We start from the raw sequence: 21,280 nt of genomic DNA on the forward strand, positions 1-21,280 counted from the left end.
TTTATTGGATATGCTGAAAATAGCGCAGCTTACAGGTTTATGTGTTTAGAAAACCGTACAATATGTGAATCTAGAGATGCAGTTTTCTTTGAACATGTGTTTCCCCTGAAGGGTGCTCTTGAACTAGATACGAATAAAGTTCAACATAATCTATCTTTTCCTGATTTCTCATGTAATTCAGAAGAGCCTAGAAGAAGTAAAAGGCCCAGAACTGAGAAAAACTTTGGCTCTGACTTCATAACATATATGACTGTGTGATCGTTTTATATGTCAACTTGTGTTAGAAGAAGAACCAAAATCCATCCAAGAAGCCATGCGATCAGTAGACGCCACTCTATGGAGAGAAGTAGTCAAAAGTGAGTTAGACTCCATACAGTCTAATCATACATGGGAAATCGTGGATTTGCCCAAGGGTTGTAAACCCATAGGCTGTAAATGGATTTTCAAGAGGAAATTGAGACCAGATGGTTCAATTGAAAGATTTAAAGCCAGGCTGATAGCCAAAGGTTTCACACAGAAATTCGGTGAGGATTACTTCTATACCTATTCACCAGTAACAAAGATAACTACTATACGTGTTCTATTTGCTTTAGCATCTTTATACATGTTGATAGTACATCAGATGGATGTGAAAACAACCTTTCTAAATGGTGAACTAGAAGAGGAGATCTACATGGAACAACCCCCCGGATGTGTTGATCCAGGCCAAGAAGGGAAGGTATGCAGACTTAAAAGATCTCTTTATGGCTTGAAACAAGCCCCTAAGCAGTGGTATGAAAAGTTTCACAAAACTTTGTTGGAGCTAGGTTATACCACTAACCGCTCAGATGCCTGCTTATACACAAAAGAGGTAGAGTCTAGCATCGTAATCATCTGTCTCTATGTAGATGACATGCTTATCTTTAGCTGAAGTATAGGAGCTATAAAAGAGACTAAAAGAACTCTATGTGACAAGTTTGATATGAAGGATCTAGGGGAGGCTGATGTAATACTCGGGATAAAGGTTACAAAAACTGAGAGAGGTTACCTTTTATCCCAAAGTCATTACACAGAGAAACTCCTGAAGAGGTTTGAGAGTTATGAAGTAACTCCAGCTAAAACCCCCTATGATCCCAGCGTCAAGTTATCAAAGAACATAGAGGCCAGTGTGTCTCAAGAAGAATATGTAAAGATAATTAGGAGTCTAATGTTCTTGATGAACTATACTAGACCAGATCTTGCATTTGCTGTGAATAAACTCAGTCGGTATACTCACAACCATGGTATCTCACATTGGGATGCACTGAGAATGGTACTTCGGTATCTAAGAGGCACAATAGACTGGGGCCTTAACTATAAGGGAGACCCAGCTGTGCTCGAGGGGTTCTGTGATGCAAACTGGGTAAACGACGCTGATGATGTAAGCTCAACTAGTGGATATGTGTTCACTATGTGTGGAGCCGCGATTTCATGGAAATCGACCAAATAATCCTGTATAGCCAGATCAATTATGGAATCAGAGTTCATAGCACTAGATCTAGCAAGTCAGGAAGCCGAATGGCTGAGAAATCTATTGGCAGACGTGCCATTGTGGGGGTGCTCAGCACCTGCTGTTCCCATACATTGTGATTCCCAGACTGCCATTTGTGTTGCGCAAAACAGTGTCTACAATGGGAAACGTAGACACATAAGAGTCAGACATGAATCTGTACGGCAGTTAATAATAAATGGGGTAATCACAATGGTTTTTGTGAGATCTGAAAGGAATATTGCAGATCCTTTCACAAAGGGCCTAAACAGAAAGGCCGTCCTTGATACATCAAGGGAAATGGGTTTGGGACCCATAGATACTTTGTAGCCAATCTTGGTGGTCTGCGTTGAGGTAGACTTGACAGAGTTGCAGGTCTATCCTAGAATAGATCTAACAGGGGATATTTTAGGGTCAAGAGTATGACCAATTATGGCGACTAGAACAAATTAAGTGCATTCAAGTTCAAACTTTGTCTATCCGATGAGTTCAAGATCTAATTCACTCCCGCGTAGAGAAGTACTTAATGTCACTATATGACAGTTCAAGTTTTATACACTGGCATGAAAATTTGTTTTGGTCGTATTCAGGCAATGTCAATACCAGCCTAATCCCTTTTCATGGTGGGGGATTGTTGGGGAGCATTTAAAGGGAAAGGCTTATTTTAGCTTAACCAAGTTGTCCCACATTGATAGTTTAACCTCTCTTTTCCTTCCTTATATACTTCAAGTCCTTTGAGATGGTTTGAAGTGTTATGAGAAGGGAAAGGAGGTAGACCACGCGCGCGCCGCCGCCACCGCCCGCCCGGCCCGACGCGCGGTGGGGTCAACATTTTGCTCTCAAACTCTTTTTCTTACCCTATTTTTGTGGATCCATTAGTGACCTTGTCCGCACAACATAGTAAATGTGCGTACAGGGATGGTCTTCACTGATTTGTAGTCCTACTTTTATGGGTAGTGGATGGTTGGCTATTGCACATGGAGTACTATATAAAGGTGATGATTTTATGTTGTTAAAGGCGCTGGTGAGAAGTCTGTTCGAACTATACTGCTTGCATATATCATTCCGTATATCTACTTCATATATATATCTGTTTTGCGTACATATATATTACTTCTAATATATATATATATATATATATATATATATATATATATATATATATATGCTTCTAGTTCGAACAACACAGCGAAACACCACCTTTATATATAACTGCTTGAGAGTCCGTTCTATTTTGCCGGTCGAAAGCATACGACTCAATCCCTGGTCGTGAATGTTTTTAAGGCAGTGTATTAGACACGATACAAAACCTTTGTCTTTGTCTTTTCGTTCCCTAACCTTACATCCACAGAGAGGGAAAAAACTCAACAGTTAGGCATTATAAATTGTAGGAAGATATTTTCCACGGTATCAGAGCTCCTGGTTTGAAAGAAAAATATAGAGTTTTTCATTTATCATGGTATCAGGGCATATTTGATTCACTGTGCATTATACCCCAATTTAGTGACCTGAGCTCAATCTTAGTCTATAACATAATCATTCACTTTGTTGTTATCATACCAATATGACTTATTTGTTGTAGATGCACACCCTTTAACAAACAAATGTGATATAAAACCATATAATTATTAAATATTGCTTGGTAGATCGCATTGCTAACTTCTAAAGTCTTCCATAAAACAAAATATGACTTTTACTTGAAATTGAACATAAAACCAAAAACATAATGGAGCGTGCACTGAATAGAATGTGAAAAAGGATTCTCTCTCATGCATGCACACATGCATGTTCTGAGATGCCAACCATCTTAAAACGCAAAAGTGTTTTAGTTGGAAGAATATATATTTCTAGCAACCCACCATAGGAAATTCTTTAGGTTGATCACTTTTAGAGAGTCTTATAGTAGAAATGTTATTTTGTGCATGTTAAATATTAATAGGTTTGAACTTATTTTGTCCATGCTATTTTGGCAATTTGAGGGTGCTGGATATGACTAACAGATAATTAGAGTAAGGAATATGGATTTTGGGTCAAACTCGAGGATATCACACCCATCAAGGCAACGATCAAGTGCTTGGGGTTAACTATGGAAATTGAGAAAGATTCTGGAAAATTTAGGGTGTGTTTGGTTCGAATATGGGAATCAGAATTGGAATGGGTATTAAATTCTCGGTAATGAGTTTTAGTGAAAGTAAATGTTATGCTATTAGAGCAAGGCCATTAGCTTTTTTAGGAGTTTTTTCAAATAAAAAAAAAAACTTGAGGTTGGTTTTTATACTAACTGGAAACACGGTTTTTTATGAGTTTTTTTTTCTTGCAAATTATAGTTTTTTGTGAGTCCGCAGAAAAGAGAAATGAAGGCAAATATACGACATTCACCGCCCACGCGTTAATCTGTGTTTTTCTTTTTAAAAGAAATTTTTTTTTTTTTACTTTGGGCTTGTTTGGTTAATGGCGGATCCGCCAAAATTTTGACGAATCCGCCGTTTTTGGCGTTTTGACCACGTCAAAACGCCAAAAACTTTGTTTGGTTAGTCAGCGGTTTGGAGCAACGATTTGCTCCAAACTGCTGAAATCCCAAACGCTGCAAAGGTTAGCGTTTTAGGGAAGGATTTTCCTTCCCCAAAACGCCCTCTACCATATAAAAAAAAATTAATTAATAACACAAGAGCCTAAGGCCCCTTTCGCCTTCCCTATTCGATGTGGGAACACATCAGATGGGGAAGGTTTGGAAATAGGGGAGTTGAACTCCTTTTATAGAGGAGTTTAACCCCCTATTTCTCTTCTACTTTCGATGTGGGATCATTTTGATCCCACATCTGTTTATCTTTTTTTTGTTTGTTTTGTTTTGTTTTGTTTTTTGTTTTATTATTATTATTATTATTATTATTATTATTATTATTATTATAATAATAATAATAGTTGTTGTTGTCTTGTTATAATTATTATTATTTTGATCTTGTTAGGTAGTATTATTTATTTTTTATTTTATTATTACATAATGAAGTTAATAATAATAATATTATTATTATTGTTATGAATGTCCTTTTAGGTCTTTTTACCTGTTAGCCGCTAATCTAAACAGTTAATTTTACTAAACATCTCTTTACAAATCGCTGATACAATCTGCTGGTCAAACCCGCTAATACAATCCGCTATTTGTGAACCGCTAATATGATCCGCTACCGCTGATTTGCCAAACAAGACCTTTTTTTTTCCTCTTCTTTCTCTTTCTTAGGTGTAGTGCAAAAACCAAGAAAAAATCAAAACAATGAGGTTGGTTAATTTGAGGGCAAAAATGCCATTTTGCTTTTTATTAGTCACCAAATACGGCAGTATTAATTGATCCTTGGAGGGAAAACTGGAGAAGCTTACCATGGAAGTTGTCCAAAGTCCTCTCCTGCCTTCTCCCAACCCCCAACCGATTTTCCACTACGCTACTGTTTCGTAGTGTCTCCTCAATTGAGGAACGAAAATGGCGAACTCTCAGTCCGATTTGAAGACTTTCAGCGTCCGGATTGTGTCGATGGACTATTACATGTCCCCTCCTATCCCCGGCCTCGACATATCTTATAGCAGTTTCCAGGGTAACTACTTTTACACAGTTTAAGGAAGTTAATATGGCAGTATGATGAGAAAGAATTAGGATTGTTGACGACTTTAATTTCAAACAAATGACTATTTGTTTAATTTGAGCGGGGAAGTGTTTAGGGTTTATTTTTGGTGAATTCTCAAATGTTTTATTTGTAGGTGGGAAGGTGAATGAAGTACCTGTTATAAGAGTGTATGGGTCGACTCCGGCTGGTCAAAAGACTTGCTTGCACATTCATGGAGTAAGCTCATTAGTGCCTCAATTGTTTCTATTATTTTTATTTGAGTTAATCAACATTTTGGTCCCTGAATAGTTTTCCAACGGTCAATGTAGTCTCTTGTTTTCAATTTCAACCAATTTGATCCGTAAGTGTTTAAAATTTCGTCAATGAAACCCTTTCAGGGACCAAATCTACAAAATTTTAAAAATGTGAAAATCACCATTTTGGTCCCTAAAAGAGTTTAATTGACGAAATTTTAAACAATTCGATGATCAAATTTGTTGAAATTGAAAACTAGGGACTACATTGACCGTGGAAACAATTGAGGGACCAAAATGTTGATTTTCCCATTTTATTTTTATGTTTTTGTAAGTAAGGATTTCATTACAACAATAAAGAACAAATATTATACGAGTTTTAACATATCCAAAGTATTCTTAGGTGTGATAGGATGTCTTGACACTGTTGAATTCCATAGGATGATGTCTTTAGATAAATTTAAAGACCACATTCTGCATTTTCACTACTTTTATGGTGTGTGATAGGATTGATAATCATATTTGGTTGGTGGCTAATTTTAGATACATTCAATTTGATTCGATGTGTAAACAGTTGAGGGGAGCTTTGTTTTTACTTGCTGGCTCCATTGAGCAACTCACTTCCCAATGTGATTTGAGTCAAATGCCTAAAATCTGATCCAAACATGTTCCTTATACTGCCTTTTCATTAATTGGTCAATTGTGTATTTCTGTAGGATCTAATCATTAATTTTGCATATTCTTGCTTAAAACTGTATTTATTATGATGATCTATTTATTTTTGATAATGTTTATTACTGGCTGCTGTGACTACCTATTAGGCTTTTAGTATATTGCAAGTTCTATGTATTTGTATAAATGTTCTCTGTGAATTATACTATTATTGTCATTCCTTATATCATCCAAACTCTGTAGTTTGTTAGACATCAATGCCATTATATGTAAAGCTCTCATAAACTAATTTTTAATGTCCTGCAGGCTCTACCTTATTTTTATGTTCCATGCTCAGATCTCTTCCTTCAACCTGATCAAGAAGGTATGCTACATTTCGAATGAGTACCGTGTAAAAGCATTACGTTTATGATTATAAGTTGTAGCTTGGCTTCTACGAGAAAACAAAAACTAATGAATCACAAGTCATAACCACCAAAGAAAAGTTAACGTATGTTTTGAACTTCAGAATTAAATGCCTTTGTGATAACCTCTTAAACATGGTGGATAGCAAGGAGCAAAATGCCCATAAAATGATTGATGGAATTGAAAATGCTAAGATGAATGTATAAAATACAAGAAAAGATCATACTAGAGATGAATATATTCAGTGTAACGTGCAAGTGGCACCACTTTAAGACAAGTTGAGAATGAATACTTTATGATGGTTTGGACATCTTCAGTTTAGATCAATGGATGTCTTAGGCAGGATAGATTAATGATAGTAGTATGAAATAGGCAAGAGAGTTTACACTGACACTTATATGGGTTGAGATTTGTTAAGAAAAGAAATGCTAGTATAGGGCACTAGTACCAAATTAGTTTAAAGAAAGCTGCATGAAGCTGTGAAGTGATAAAATCCATATAGTTGGCTCCAACTAGTTATCTCTCAGCCAAGTGAGTTGATAATTTATAGAAACCCAATTATCAATATTTTTTACTTCTTCAATTTACTTCTGCACTTTGGATATACAGCAGATTAGATGCAATAGTACTTGTGCTTCTCTATGATAGTAATAAAGGTAGACAAATATGTGAAGCTCGCATTGAACTGATTTACTTATATATCACTAATATTTTTGCTATATTATTACCTATTACAAAATTTTGAAGGTGAAGAATGCACACGTGGCATATCCCATGCTCTTGAGAAGGCACTAAAGGTATAACCATTTCGGGTGGGGAGTGCTAAACAGCTATCTGACCTGTAACAGCTCCTGTTGTATTGTTACTGATACATGATTTCTAAATTCATACAGCTTAAAGGCAATGTGGCCTCAAAACGTCAGCATGTGCACAGTTGCAGTCTTGTCCGAGCAAAAAAGTTCTATGGTTATCATTCTTCAGAGGAACTATTTGTGAAGATTTATCTGTATCCTGAGTTGGACATCTTGTTATTGTTAATTTATTCATTATTATGCACTCAATTTTTGAATATTGGAAAAGATAATAAAAGATGAATGTACTATGGTCAGTAACAATGATGCTGGATGCTGGTTTTTCCCTCCAGTTCATATATTTGCAATGTTTAATGTTCTTTATTTTGTGCTCCATATGTGCTTCTTGTTACTACATGTCCATCTTTCATTAATATTTAGAAATTGCAACGGAACTCCTTAACAGAAGTATAAGCTACTATCCACAGGATGTCTCTCGTGCTGCTAATCTTCTTCTGGTACATTATATAGTATATTGGCTTTTTTCTTTTGATTTCCCTTCTTGCATTCACAGTTACAATTTGCCTCATTGATATGCAGCAGCTATGCTCTCTCTGTTTCTGTGAACATTTCTTGCCATTTTCATTTCTTCAAAGAAGCAAAGAGAAAAAGGGAAAGTGAAAATGAAAGAGGGCAAGTGTAAGTAGGAATTAAAGATGGAAAACAAAAAGAAAAAAAAAAAAGAGAAAAAGAAAAAGGATAAGGTGAAGAGTTTAAGAAAAGACCAATTGTCCGGCATGTGACCAGCATGTAATATTTCTCCCTCAATTTAACAGAATTGGAAATGGAAGACCAAAGTTGTCCACTTTCCCACAGTAGTTGGATGAAAATTGTCCAATTTGATAGTTAGGTGTTCGAATACCACTATAATCTGTAATTAGTTTTTAAACAACTTATTGGATTATAGTTGGATGCATATATGTTGCCACTTTATTGCTGTGTTTTAACCCTAAGGCTACTTATCCAGTGGTAATTTGTTCCACTAATTGTCTCCAAGGAGAAGTGCTACTAAGCATAAAGGAAGAATATTTTTAGGAGATTCTCCAGGCTAATTTGGCATTTTGAGCTTTCACTTGCATGGTCTGTTTTTCTTATGCCTTGTTGCATGTTATACTGGTAGTAATAAGATCTTGTATATATATTTGATGTTCCTTAGAGGCTATTGAAAAGTTTAACCAAATTTAGGTTTTGAGTATAACTCATTTCTTTATCTTTTTTCATCTTTTATTGAAGTTAATACATGGTATGACAATTTCATGTCATGAAGACCTCTATGTATGCGCACATCCATGGGACCATGACATATTGACATGATTAAAACCATATCCTGTGTTTGGCAAATAAAAAAGGCAATTCTACATTCTAAATGGATGTCTTTATATTATGTGGACCTCCTTCAATAGTTGAGAAGTACACTTTAGTCATTTCAGGTTTATGTAGTTATTTTTGTTATGCAGAGGAATCATTCTTTGTTTCTGTTTCTATGCAGGGTGGAGCTGTGCTAGATAGGGTTTTACAGCCCCATGAATCGCATATACCATTTCTTCTCCAATTCATGGTAATCTTTTGCGTTCACAAATGAGTTTAGGTCTTGTCTAATACTTTGAATTGCCACAACTTCTTTTCTAAGTATTTTGTATCCTTTTATGGACAAATCTCTTTCCCTTAGTTTGCAGGTATTTTTTTTTTAGTCAATTCTTTTGTTTCATTCAATGAATAATAGATGTTTTTTTTTTTAAAAAAAAAAACACCATTCAGGTAATCAGGTTGGAAATATGAATTTGGAAAAAACACAGCAGCTAAGCAAGACTGTTCCTCAAGAAAAATGGCAATTTTTATTCTGGATATTCTGTTTGATATGGGAGATAATGATGATTAGTTTTGCAATTTAGAGCGATTTCCTAATCTCTATAAAAATGTTTTCTCTAAATTTTGTTGCAATCTTATTGGGTCAAACAATCTCTGAGGAGCTTATTTTAAAGGGAAGTTGGACATATTAGGCCTTTTAATGTATTAGCATGCTTGTGGATATACTCTATAGTCTATACACAGTATTAATTTGAATGTTTTAACAATTTGTCCTTTTGACACTACCAGTAACAGTTTGAAGATCCAACACTGATACCATACCTTAAGCCTTAGGAGTAATATCTTTGTAATAATAACTAGAAAAAATTTCTCAAGTTTAATCTTTATTCTATATTTTCGTACATTTGTTCCATTTTTCTTTTTTTACTATGCTACTGGTATGTCTCCTAATATGTATTCACTCCATGAAAACTTCTAGGTTGATTATAACTTGTATGGGATGGGTCATTTACATGTGTCAAAGATGAAATTCCGCTACCCAGTTCCAGATACTTTCTCCCCAAGGAAGTCAAATCACAATGAGCCAAAGAGAACTATTATGGATATTCCTGCTAACACTTCTGCAGATTTTCAGGTTAATTTTCTCAGTTAGTTATTTGCTGCTACTTGTTATCTTGCGATATTAAAAAAAAAAAAAAAAAAGAAGAATTACCTTTTTTTTTCTTTTTTTTTTTTTTTTTTTTTTTGTGAAAACTTAGGCAGATTCAGGTTATGATCCATATTCGGATCCACCAATTTGGATATCATCCACTATTCCAGATGGTTGGGTCTGGCTGTACTCTAGTCAAGATGATTCTTCCTCTGATCAAGCTCTTCCTGCCATGAAGCGTTCAAGTACTTCTGCACTTGAAGGAGATGCTGTTCTTGATGGTTGTTGTGTTTTTTATTCACAGAAACTCTTTTTGCTGTTTCCTGAATTGTATGGCTGAAGAAGTCTATATATGCATGTGCAGCAATTCTCAATCAACAATTTTTATCATACACATCCCTTTCACAGAAATGTTCTAAAGTAAGAATGATTCAATCACTGATACCAATCTGGGAGGTTAGTTCTCAACTGGGATTTCATTATGGATGCTCCTTTTTTTCATTTTCTGTTATGTTTACCTATTCTCTCTCCTTGGCTTTAGGAGTTTGAAAGGAATGGGATGCATGAGTTGGTCTTACCTCCTGATCCAGGGAAACCACTTCCTGGGGATGTTTTGAGGATACTTTCCAATGGAATTGGATTTGAAGATATTTTTCTGGAACCTGATAATGTGACTGCTTTATGTTTTCATTCCCAATCAATAAACTCATCCACAGAAGAGGTAATTCGAGTTTAGACATACTAATTCTGTAGACAGCATAAGAAAATTTACAGACTTTTTTATATCTTAGGGGAAACCATTTCAAGATGATGATTTGGGGAAATCAAATGAGAAGACGAATGCATATCCAAGCCAACTGTCAACTGAATGTTTGGAAATATCCAACAACATTCAATCATCTTCAGGTGTTAAGGTAATTAGTTGGGCTTTCAAGCGTTGACAAGTTCACATTATCAAATTATTCCTCTTTTTCACTTGGTTCTCTGTTTGGTTTACTTATGCTTATGATTTTGGTGAGTTATTTCTATGGTTTGACTTGAAGGAGCTCATTGCCCTGACCTGACCAGGGGCTCCTATTATGAAGTCTGCTACTGAAATTGATGACTTGGTGGCACTGGGACCTTCTAGGAATTTTTTTCAGTTCATCTTATTTTTGTATGTTGTTTTTCATTGGTGTGTTCTCTAAAATTGTTTTAATGAAATAGAAAATTCATTCAATTCTGGAGATTTGGTAGTACTCTTTTCTTTGTTGTTGGCCCACTTTTTCTGGGAGTACTTAGTGTTGAATTTGGAAGATGGAATGGCCTGGCGGGTGGAGAATAATACCACCCGCCAGTTAGGCGGAAGCAATATGAAGAATCAAGGATTAGGAAATGTATATAAAACTGAAATTATATTGGTATTCTCTCTGTTTCTAATACAGAAACACAGTACATATATATACACAAATACATAACTGTAAGTAACTACCCATAACTACCCATAACTGACACCTATTCATAAACAGACACAACCCTATAGATAAACCTAACTCTTTAGTTTTCAACACTCCCCCTCAAGCTGGAACATCTAGAAGTTCCAAGCTTGGATTAAAACATACACTCTACATTACAAATGAAGATTAAAAGCAGCTAGAGAATAACAGTGTTGGATGGCTTCGGAGGAACAATGCTATAAACAACCCTTGGGAATGAAGGCACCAGGGACGAAGCTTGTCACAAACTGACACGAACACCCTCACAGCAACATAAGCACTCTAGGATTTGCCAACAACAATCTTCATCACGAACGACAGAGCAAACCAATCTGAGCAGCAAATGGGAGGTAGTAGAGCCCACATGATTGTTGTATGAATACCGAGAAAACCACATGATTGTTGTTTATACCTCTTATAGGATAAGTGAATAACAAAAGAAGCTTCCGGAAATAAACAAGGTGCCAAACATGAAAACCCTAGGGACTAAGTATGGTATACCGAATATAAAGAAACAACTATGGTTATACCAAAAATACCCCGGAAAGAGGTTTGGCAACGAACCCAAAAAGCCTTCAAACTTCACCAAAAGGTCCAAGGGCAAAACAACAATCTGGAATTTTCACCGGAGAATACATCACAAGGAAAAATACAATTTTGATGTTTGAAATACCCTAGGAAAGTAGGCTCTGATACCATGTTGAATTTGGAAGATGGAATGGCCTGGCGGGTGGAGAATAATACCACCCGCCAGTTAGGCGGAAGCAATATGAAGAATCAAGGATTAGGAAATGTATATAAAACTGAAATTATATTGGTATTCTCTCTGTTTCTAATACAGAAACACAGTACATATATATACACAAATACATAACTGTAAGTAACTACCCATAACTACCCATAACTGACACCTATTCATAAACAGACACAACCCTATAGATAAACCTAACTCTTTAGTTTTCAACAGCAAAAAGAAATTAGAATGTGTTGTTGCACTTTTGTTCTAGTGCATCAAGGGCATATTCTCAGTAATTAATTCAGTGCCTACCAAAGATAATAAAGGGGAAGTACAACTTACATAACAGTGATAACACAATGAAGAAGTTTAAAGTTGGAACCATATCATAAGCTAAAATCTCCTATTTCTTCTTTGTAATGCTAGTTTTTGAAAAGCTGCATGGTATTTCTGCTTCAGTTTGAGTTGTTCCTTATACCTTATCTCTGGAAGGATATCTGGGTCTTTTAGAACTTTTGACTACAACATTACATCTTGAAGTTGAATGATACATGGATACAGAGATAACGTAGAGAGTTATGGATCCAATTTTGTTATCCTCTATGTGGCTCTACACATGTTCTTAAAGTAGATCTTTAATGTATTTTTTGAGAGGCACAACTGTTGATTTTTACGGAGTGATCTGCACACAGAAAGATGATTTAATGCATATTGGCCATTTGATCATCTACTATGTTCTATTCACTGATGTGATGTCTGGTCAGACTTTTTGGATGTTATGTAGTTTGACTTTTGTTTTCTTCTGCACTGAAAATCACTGCTTCAAATAGTTTTCTCTATAATATATTTCTGATTTATTTATAGTAACAATTTCAGGTTTCAGATCATGATGCTTTGGGGATTCTGAATTGGCTTGCATCTTCTCAAGCTGCTGAAGATATAAACTCAGATGATGACCTTGCTCGTGAGACCATTTTGAGTCCCTTAATGCCTTCAACAACCTTAGATAAGGTTTTAGAGAAAGCCCATGTGGATTATGAAAATGAATCTCAACAAGAGTGTGAGGACATCCTTGATACTGTACAGGATAGAGCTAACATCGAGGGATTCGATGGGAGAGCTGCTGATTTGATTGATTCTAATCATTCATGCGAGACTTCTTCATACAGAATGATACCTCAAGTGGATGGATCTTCTGATAGTTTTGATGCATTTTCATGTGCTGGTAAGTCACACCATGAATCTGGGGCCCCTTCAGGAACTGATTCATGGCATGATGCTCATTTGGCTATGATCAGTAACCGGAAAAAGAGAAGACAGAAGTGGGGCTCTTTGCCTGTTTCATCTGGTCAGAGAACGAATGATCTTTCACCTTCTACTGCACTAAGCACAATCAGCAGATGTGGCAATCACATAAAAGATGATTCAGGATTGCCTAATAGTGTAGGAAGTGGAGCAAACTTATCTCCCAGTATAGTAAAGGGATCAACCAAAGAGATAATGATTAACTGCTCTATGCGGGACCTGATGAGAAAGAAACGTTACTACCATGCTGAACCATCTGAATGCAGGACTCAGATAAAAAAATCCCCATCTGTTGAGGAAGACAAAGGTTCACTTTATATTGGACAGACGCTTGATGAGCAATACAAAATCCCCTTTGCTTACTCCATGAACATGAATTCGGGTGCTATTCAGCAGAGAGAATGTGATGAGACTAACTCATGTACTGCATTTCAGATGCATTATGAACCTTATGATGCCAAAACTGACAATTTGGCAAATGGTAAGTTGCCTATTTACTCTGGTGATTGCAATACATTGCCAAGAGACTCATCAAATGTTGAACCATGCCATTCTTTTGAAGGAAGTGATGTTCGGGGAGTTAGTGAAGCAGGTGTAGATTTGCAGAACAGTGGATTTAGTGGTGCACCACTATTGAATAAGAAAACTGATCCATCAGAGCAATATTCTCATATTAAGAGTTCTGTGTGTGCAGTTCAGATAAAACATTGTGCATCTAATGGTTGTGAAAATATGGACATCAGTATTAACAGTACTAAACCTTTAACTACTGATGTTGTTTATTCTGAGTTTGTTCCACATGCTCAATCATCAGAACTTGCAAGTGAGAATAAATCTTCTGGTGGTGAGAAAGTGCTCCGACGTGATGCAATTGATTCAAGTTGCCTATCTTCTTCAATTGGAGGTGTAACTTTTAAGGATGGAGCTGCAACTTGTGCAGAAGTAGATCATCTACAAATGACTGATAAGACTGGTTTTACTGCCCATAAGAGAAGTAATGATGGAATTTTTTCTCAGAAAGGAGCTCCTGATGAACTTCGTCCTTTCTTTGGGATGGATTGCCTGGTAGAAGGAGATTGTTACACTAGTAGAACATTGGACCATAACCAAGGAGGTCTATTGGGTGTACCTATCCACTATCAAAATGATGGTTCCTATCTATTCATGTTGACCCCTGTCTTTAGACCACCACAAACCAAATGTGTTGAGAGATGGCTGACACTTGATTCCACAGATGTTTCTGAAGAGAACAAAGTTGTATGTCCAGCACTTGCTCCATCAATTAAGGAATCCTCTAGTGAGGCAATAGGCTTGCAGAATTCTCGGGCTTTGAGTGGTAGTCAGCCTCTGATAGAAGCTGTGCCTGCGTCAGATCTAAAGCCTAATCTAGATCTGATAAATCAGCAGCATAAAGGAAGTCATAATATGGAATTGGAGCATTTTCATGATGGTATCAAAGTAATTCCACAATGTAAGGAGGATATGTTAAAATGTAAACCATCAACTGATTTCTCAGAGGATATATCTCAGATATCAGGCCCGGATAGAAAATCAAAGCTCACTCCTCTGAGTCAAATTGGTTTCCGGGACTCTGCAAGTATTGGTTGTGGGCAGCAGCTAACATTATTGAGCATAGAAGTCCAAGCAGAATGTAGGGGTGATCTAAGACCTGACCCTCGATTTGATGCTGTCAGTATTATAGTTCTTGTTATTCAGGAAGATGATGACCCTGTAGCTGATTCTTATGTTCTCCTGCATTGCAATGGTGCACCTGTTCAAAGAAACCTTGATGGATTGTCTGGATGCAAGCTTTTGGGTTTCTCTGAAGAGAGGCACTTGTTTACACAATTTGTGAAGATATTTTCTTGTATTGATCCAGATGTTTTGATGGGCTGGGATATTCAAGGTGGTTCCCTTGGTTTTCTTGCAGAAAGGGCTGCACATCTTGGTTTTGATTTGCTAAATAAAATTTCTCGTACACCATCAGAGACCAATGCAACTTCTAGATGCTATGAGGAAGAAAAACTAAGTGATCTTTTCTCTGAGTCTATAATCACTGATTCTGTGCTTCATGATGATGCTATGATAATCGATGATGAATGGGGTAGAACACATGCCAGTGGTATCCATGTTGGTGGTAGAATTGTTCTTAACATTTGGCGTTTGATGCGTGGTGAAGTTAAGCTTAATATGTATACAATGGAAACTGTGGCTGAAGCAGTGCTTAGACGAAAAGTTCCTTCCATTCCTAGCAAGGTATTGACAAGTTGGTTTTTAAGTGGACCTGGACGTGCCCGATTTAGATGCATAGAATATATTTTGGATAGAGCAAAGTTGAACCTTCAGATTATGACTCAACTTGATATGATAAATCGGACATCAGAACTTGCACGAATCTTTGGCATTGATTTTTTTTCAGTTCTCTCACGAGGTTCACAGTACCGTGTGGAATCTATGTTTCTAAGACTGGCTCATACACAAAACTATATTGCCATCTCCCCTGGTAACCAACAAGTAGCTTTTCAGCCTGCGATGGAATGTCTGCCTCTTGTAATGGAACCAGAATCTGGATTTTATGCAGATCCTGTTGTTGTTCTTGATTTTCAATCACTTTATCCATCAATGATAATTGCATATAATCTCTGCTACAGTACTTGCCTTGGAAAAGTCACTGCTTCAGAGTCCAATATCCTTGGTGTTAGTTCTTATTCACCTGATAGAAATGTTTTACAAAAATTAAAACATAAAATACTTCTAACACCAAATGGAGTTATGTTTGTGCCTTCTGAGGTTCGTAAAGGAGTACTTCCCCGCTTGTTGGAAGAACTATTATCAACTAGGATTATGGTCAAACAAGCCATGAAGAAGTTAGCTGCTTCTGAGAAGGTACTTCACCGGATATTCAATGCGAGACAACTTGCATTGAAACTAATATCAAATGTGACCTATGGTTATACAGCTGCTGGATTTAGTGGGCGAATGCCCTGTGCTGAGATTGCTGACAGTATAGTTCAATGTGGCCGCAGAACACTGGAAAATGCAATTTCATTTGTAAATACAAATGATAAATGGAAGGCTAAAGTTATTTATGGTGATACTGACAGGTGCGGAATTTTCTTTGAATTGTTCTGTATTGAATACAACTAGTTTATTTGTAAAAACAAGCATTTATATACTGACATAAGTTTGAAAGTAGTTACTTTATTATTTAATCTAGTTGGATTTGGTTGTGCTTCCTGGGCTCAAATTGAAATGAAATTTATTTTGTTTCGTTAAATACAATTCCTGTTTATTTTAGTTAATGATTTCATTTGTTTGTCCAGCATGTTTGTACTACTCAAAGGACGATCTCTTAAAGAAGCCTTTCAAATTGGTCATGAAATTGCTTCCGAAGTGTCTGCAATGAGTCCTAATCCAGTCACTTTAAAAATGGAAAAGGTTTACCACCCATGTTTTCTCATTACCAAGAAACGATATGTTGGCTATAGTTATGAGAGTCCTGATCAGAGCAAACCAATATTTGATGCTAAAGGTATTGAGACTGTAAGGAGGGATTCATGTGGAGCTGTGTGCAAGACAATGGAACGATCACTGAGACTCTTTTTTGAGCATCATGACATTGAGAAGGTACTGCATGTGACTTTTAGATTCATCGAAGTTTTTGAAATGCTGACCTTTGAATTCAAAATAAGTACATGCACTTCAATCTTACCTTCCTAAAATTTGTAGTTTGACTTGCACTAATTTTGATATCTTTGACATTCAAGAATTGATGCTCTGTTGATCTTTTCTAAAATAGTCACCTTTGTACAAGATAGCCCTCATAATGTTTTTTTTTATTCAACTATTTTCTTTTTAATTGCAAAAGGAGCTTGTTTTATGCCAGAGGTTGTTAGAGTCGAGTCATAATTCATTGATATCCTTGGTTTGCCTTAAAATACCACTTTGGCAAATGCATTTAAAGCCCAACTTACATTTTAGTATATTGATTCCTATATATGTGAATTCTGATTTCCCCACTTTAGAATTTCTTTTTAATGATTAATGTTTTTGTGGATTCTTATTGGACATAGTTTGTGTTAAAAGTAATAATAAATTAAAAGTTAAAATAAAATTTCATCTCCTTTTGTTTATTTCTAGGTTAAATCATACCTGCTACGGCAGTGGAAAAGGATTATGTCTGGCAGAGTTGATCTGCAGGATTTTGTTTTTGCAAAGGAGGTGCGCTTAGGTACTTACCGTGCACGGGCTTCTTCACTTCCTCCTGCGGCAATTGTTGCAACTAAAGCAATGAGAATAGACCCAAGAGCTGAACCACGCTATGCAGAGCGAGTACCTTATGTTGTTGTTCATGGTGAACCTGGTGCTCGGCTTTCTGATGTTGTGGTTGATCCTTTCGATCTTTTAACTATTGATTCACCTTACAGGGTAAATGACATGTATTACATTCAGAAACAAATTATCCCAGCTTTGCAGCGAGTCTTTGGTCTTGTAGGAGCTGACTTGAACCAATGGCTTCAAGGGATGCCTAGACCAGAGCGGGAAGCCATTGGGAAACGTGGTGTCTTTTCTCCAAATGCTCAAAGAACAAGAATTGATTATTATTACCTTTCAAAACATTGTATCCTGTGTGGTGAGCTTGTTCAGGCATTTGCTTCTCTCTGCCATAATTGTTCTAAGAATGAAGCTAGTGTTGCTGTAGCTTTGACCGGAAGGACCTCTAAACTGGAAAGAGACATTCATCACCTTGTTGCTGTGAGTATCATTATTACTAAGGATTTGAAGTTATTTGATGTGGATGCCTTATCACATTTTTTGGTTGCATTAATTGATTTGTAGCAATATTTAGAATCCAGGTTATGATCTTAGTTTGATCAATATATATATATATATATATACTCCATAAAATACACAGCTGCATAAATTTATTTTTCTGATGATGAGATGAACTCCTTTATGTTATTTTCACCTTCTTCTAGATATGCCGGCATTGTGGAGGGGGAGATTGGGTTTTAGAAAGTGGCGTGAAATGCACATCTCTTGCGTGCTCCATTTTCTACGAAAGGAGGAAGATTCAGAAAGAACTACAATCGCTTTCTGCAGCAGCTTCAGAAGCAGGTTTTTATCCCGGGTGTGTGGTTGAGTGGTTCTGAATTTTACAGATCGAGTAAGACTTGGTAGTATATTATGAATGATTATACAACTAAAAAGGGTGAAAAACAGCAGGGTCTTGCAGCCTGCAAAACTTTTGTTATATGTTTCTTGATATACATTAGCTAACCTTAATATGTACAGCGCGAGTTCTCAATAGTAGAAAGTGCCAAAAGTCAATATATATTTGTAGGGTCTTCACATTGTTCAGGTTGTAAGAAATTGTGTTGTACACTTGTACTTTGGAATTGAGTTGAAAACTTGAAATATATATATATATATTTGTCATTGATACTTAGCGGTTGGAAATACGAGTACCATTTTTTTTTTTTTTGAAAACCAAAGGACTTTAATCATTAAAGTAAATGTTCAATACATAATGGAATAGAATCAAGTCAAATTAAATCATCAGAGTTCGAACGAGCTGCCCTTGCCAGAACATGAGCGACTTTATTCACTGATCTTGAAATGAACTTAATAGACACACTTTCATAGTGTCGTTGAAGCTTTCGGCATTCGTTAATGATGCAACCTGCAAACGATAAATCTTGTAACGAGCCCGTAAGCAAATACGAGTACCATTTTTTATTCTCCTCACTTGTATGTAGAACTGTGTGTTAGTGTTTGGAGTAATAATGGGTTATTGGAAATTTATATAGTAAATGTATGTTTAAGGATTTTAAATATGTTACTGAACTTAAGTAGAGTTAATACTAGTTGGGGTTTCACAACTATTGTGATTTATTAAAAAAAAAAAAAAAGGTTACAAGATTCGGTCATTCAGTTAGTTCTCCGTCAAAAAAAGTAGTTGGAGACTGAAAGGCAAGCAGAACCATGATAGTATAGTTGATGTATAGTTCAACACGTTCGAGGTTTTAATTTTTTTAATTTCTTATTTCTTAAGTTCTGAAGATGATGTAGCACACATATTTTTGCATTATCTTGTAAAAAAATGGCTTTTTTTCCTTCTTGATCCCCCATTATAAAGTTCAATGACAATTTGAAATAGGTGATCACATGTAGAATATAATGGTATTTAAAATCTTGGAGAAGAGAAAATGATACCACCATGAAAATTTCGCATTATGATTTTCCTGCAATGACTACTACAAGGAAAATAATCTACACTGGATAGAAACAAAAGTGTGTTGCGCATCAACTGGCAAAAGTTCTTTAACTTCATATGTGGAATAGCTCAAGGGCTTCAATATCTTCACCAATATTCGGGCCTTCGGGATTTAGAAGTAGAATAAGCTAAGAGATTCATGGTCTCTTTTGAAGTTGGACATCCTCAGGCCATTACATAACTCTTAATGGGTGATTTTAATAATCTTAGAAATGATTATGAGAATTGTGCATCTAACCATTGAGTATAGCTGATCGCAAATTATGTCCTGGAAACGTGTTCACCGTGAATGGTGAACACAAGTCCAAACGACGTCGTTTTTACACCAAAAAAAAAAAAAAAAAAAAAAAAAAAAATCGCGGATGTGGAGTTAACGGCGCCGTTTGATCAAATTATGAATTTTCTGTTATGAGATTATGAATGTAATGAAAATTCATAATCTCATAACAGAAAATTCATAATCGCATAAAAGTAAAATATTTATTAAATTATGAATTTTCTGTTATGAGATTATGAATTTTCTGTTATGAGAATGAGATTATGAATGTAATGTAGATTCATAATCTCATAACAGAAAATTCATAATTTCATAACAGAAAATTCATAATCTCATAATAGAAAATTCATAATCTCGTAACTGAAAATTCATAATCTTATAACAGAAAATTCATAATCTCATGGTTCCAAAGTGAATGTGCAGGCATGGATTCATAATTTATGAATGTCCGTGATTTCGGACGGGAATGTGTAGGCATGGTTCCAAAGTGAATGTGCAGGCATGAATTCATAATTTATGAATGTCTGAAATCATTGCTCACCTCAAATTAAAGTGAAACCGCGAAATGTGAAAATGAAGAAGAAAAGTCACGCAATTAATTAAGGAAAAAAAAAAGAAGAAGAGATAACGGTGTACTAACACCGTTGGAACCGTGTTCACCATGAATGGTGAACACGGTTCCATGGCATAACGATTGATAGCTGATTCAATGTGCCAAAACGTGAAAAAACAACTTTGTTCCTAAGTTTGACGGAGAATTAACGAAAAACTTAACAAATGATCAAATTAGGTAACATTTTTGTAGTTAGGGGATTAATTCGAACAAAAATTTAAATAGATGACATTTTTGAGTAAAACGCTATAGTTGAGGGATCCCAACTGGTATTAACTCACTTCAATAATATTTTAGAAATTGTGAAGTTAAAATATTATTTTAAGTTTAGGAGTTTTATTAAAAGTTATTTGATGTTATGTTGATTGGGAAATGAAGTTTTGTCAAGGCCTATTGATTCATGTTACCTAAGATCTACTGATATTGTACGTGGTCCGCTGATGTACTCTAAAAGGAGATTCAGTAGTTGTATAATTTCGGCAAATGCATCTGTTGATTTCACCTAATGTCCATGGTTTCACCTTGTTGCAATTTAAATGGAAAATTTTTATTTGGACCATGGTTCAAATAGCTTTGTGGATCATGAATACAATGTACATTTTTAATATACTAAAAGTATATTATTTTTGTACTTAATGTACATTATTTGATAATATATAAAATAATATACTTTCAAAGTTTCAAATATTGTTCTTTACAATATACACAAATAATGATCTTTACCTACACAAATAGAGTAATTCTATATGCACGGTTAATTCGTACTATCATTTTCTAATCCTTATGACATGGCATGCCTTGATTACTTAATTTAATAGGGGGTTTATCCATTACTTTTTTTCTTCCTCCAATCA

General features: G+C 35.7%; 1 protein-coding gene across 2 annotated transcripts; it reads left to right on the forward strand.

The window, feature by feature from the left end:
• Positions 1–4,869: 4,869 nt before the first annotated feature.
• Positions 4,870–18,679, forward strand: LOC109164108 (DNA polymerase zeta catalytic subunit). Of its 2 annotated transcripts, XM_019312862.1 has the most exons (16): positions 4,870–5,094; positions 5,258–5,340; positions 6,336–6,393; positions 7,182–7,231; positions 7,328–7,440; positions 7,701–7,743; positions 8,775–8,843; positions 9,573–9,728; positions 9,853–10,024; positions 10,108–10,199; positions 10,285–10,464; positions 10,535–10,657; positions 12,831–16,363; positions 16,583–16,886; positions 17,400–18,014; positions 18,239–18,679. In XM_019312862.1, exons 1-16 carry the CDS (start codon positions 4,983–4,985, stop codon positions 18,410–18,412), a joined length of 5,877 nt encoding a protein of 1,958 aa, XP_019168407.1. In that variant the 5' UTR covers positions 4,870–4,982; the 3' UTR covers positions 18,413–18,679. The 2 variants fall into 2 exon arrangements, with proteins under 2 accessions (XP_019168407.1, XP_019168408.1); XM_019312863.1 differs by lacking the exons at positions 4,870–5,094; positions 5,258–5,340; positions 6,336–6,393; ... (5 more) ...; positions 9,853–10,024; positions 10,108–10,199 and having other exon boundaries at positions 10,320–10,464; positions 10,551–10,657.
• The last annotated feature ends 2,601 nt before the right edge of the window (positions 18,680–21,280 follow it).

The sequence above is a fragment of the Ipomoea nil genome, unplaced genomic scaffold (genome assembly GCF_001879475.1).
Source record: "Ipomoea nil cultivar Tokyo-kokei standard unplaced genomic scaffold, Asagao_1.1 scaffold3056, whole genome shotgun sequence".
Lineage (NCBI taxonomy): Eukaryota > Viridiplantae > Streptophyta > Magnoliopsida > Solanales > Convolvulaceae > Ipomoea > Ipomoea nil.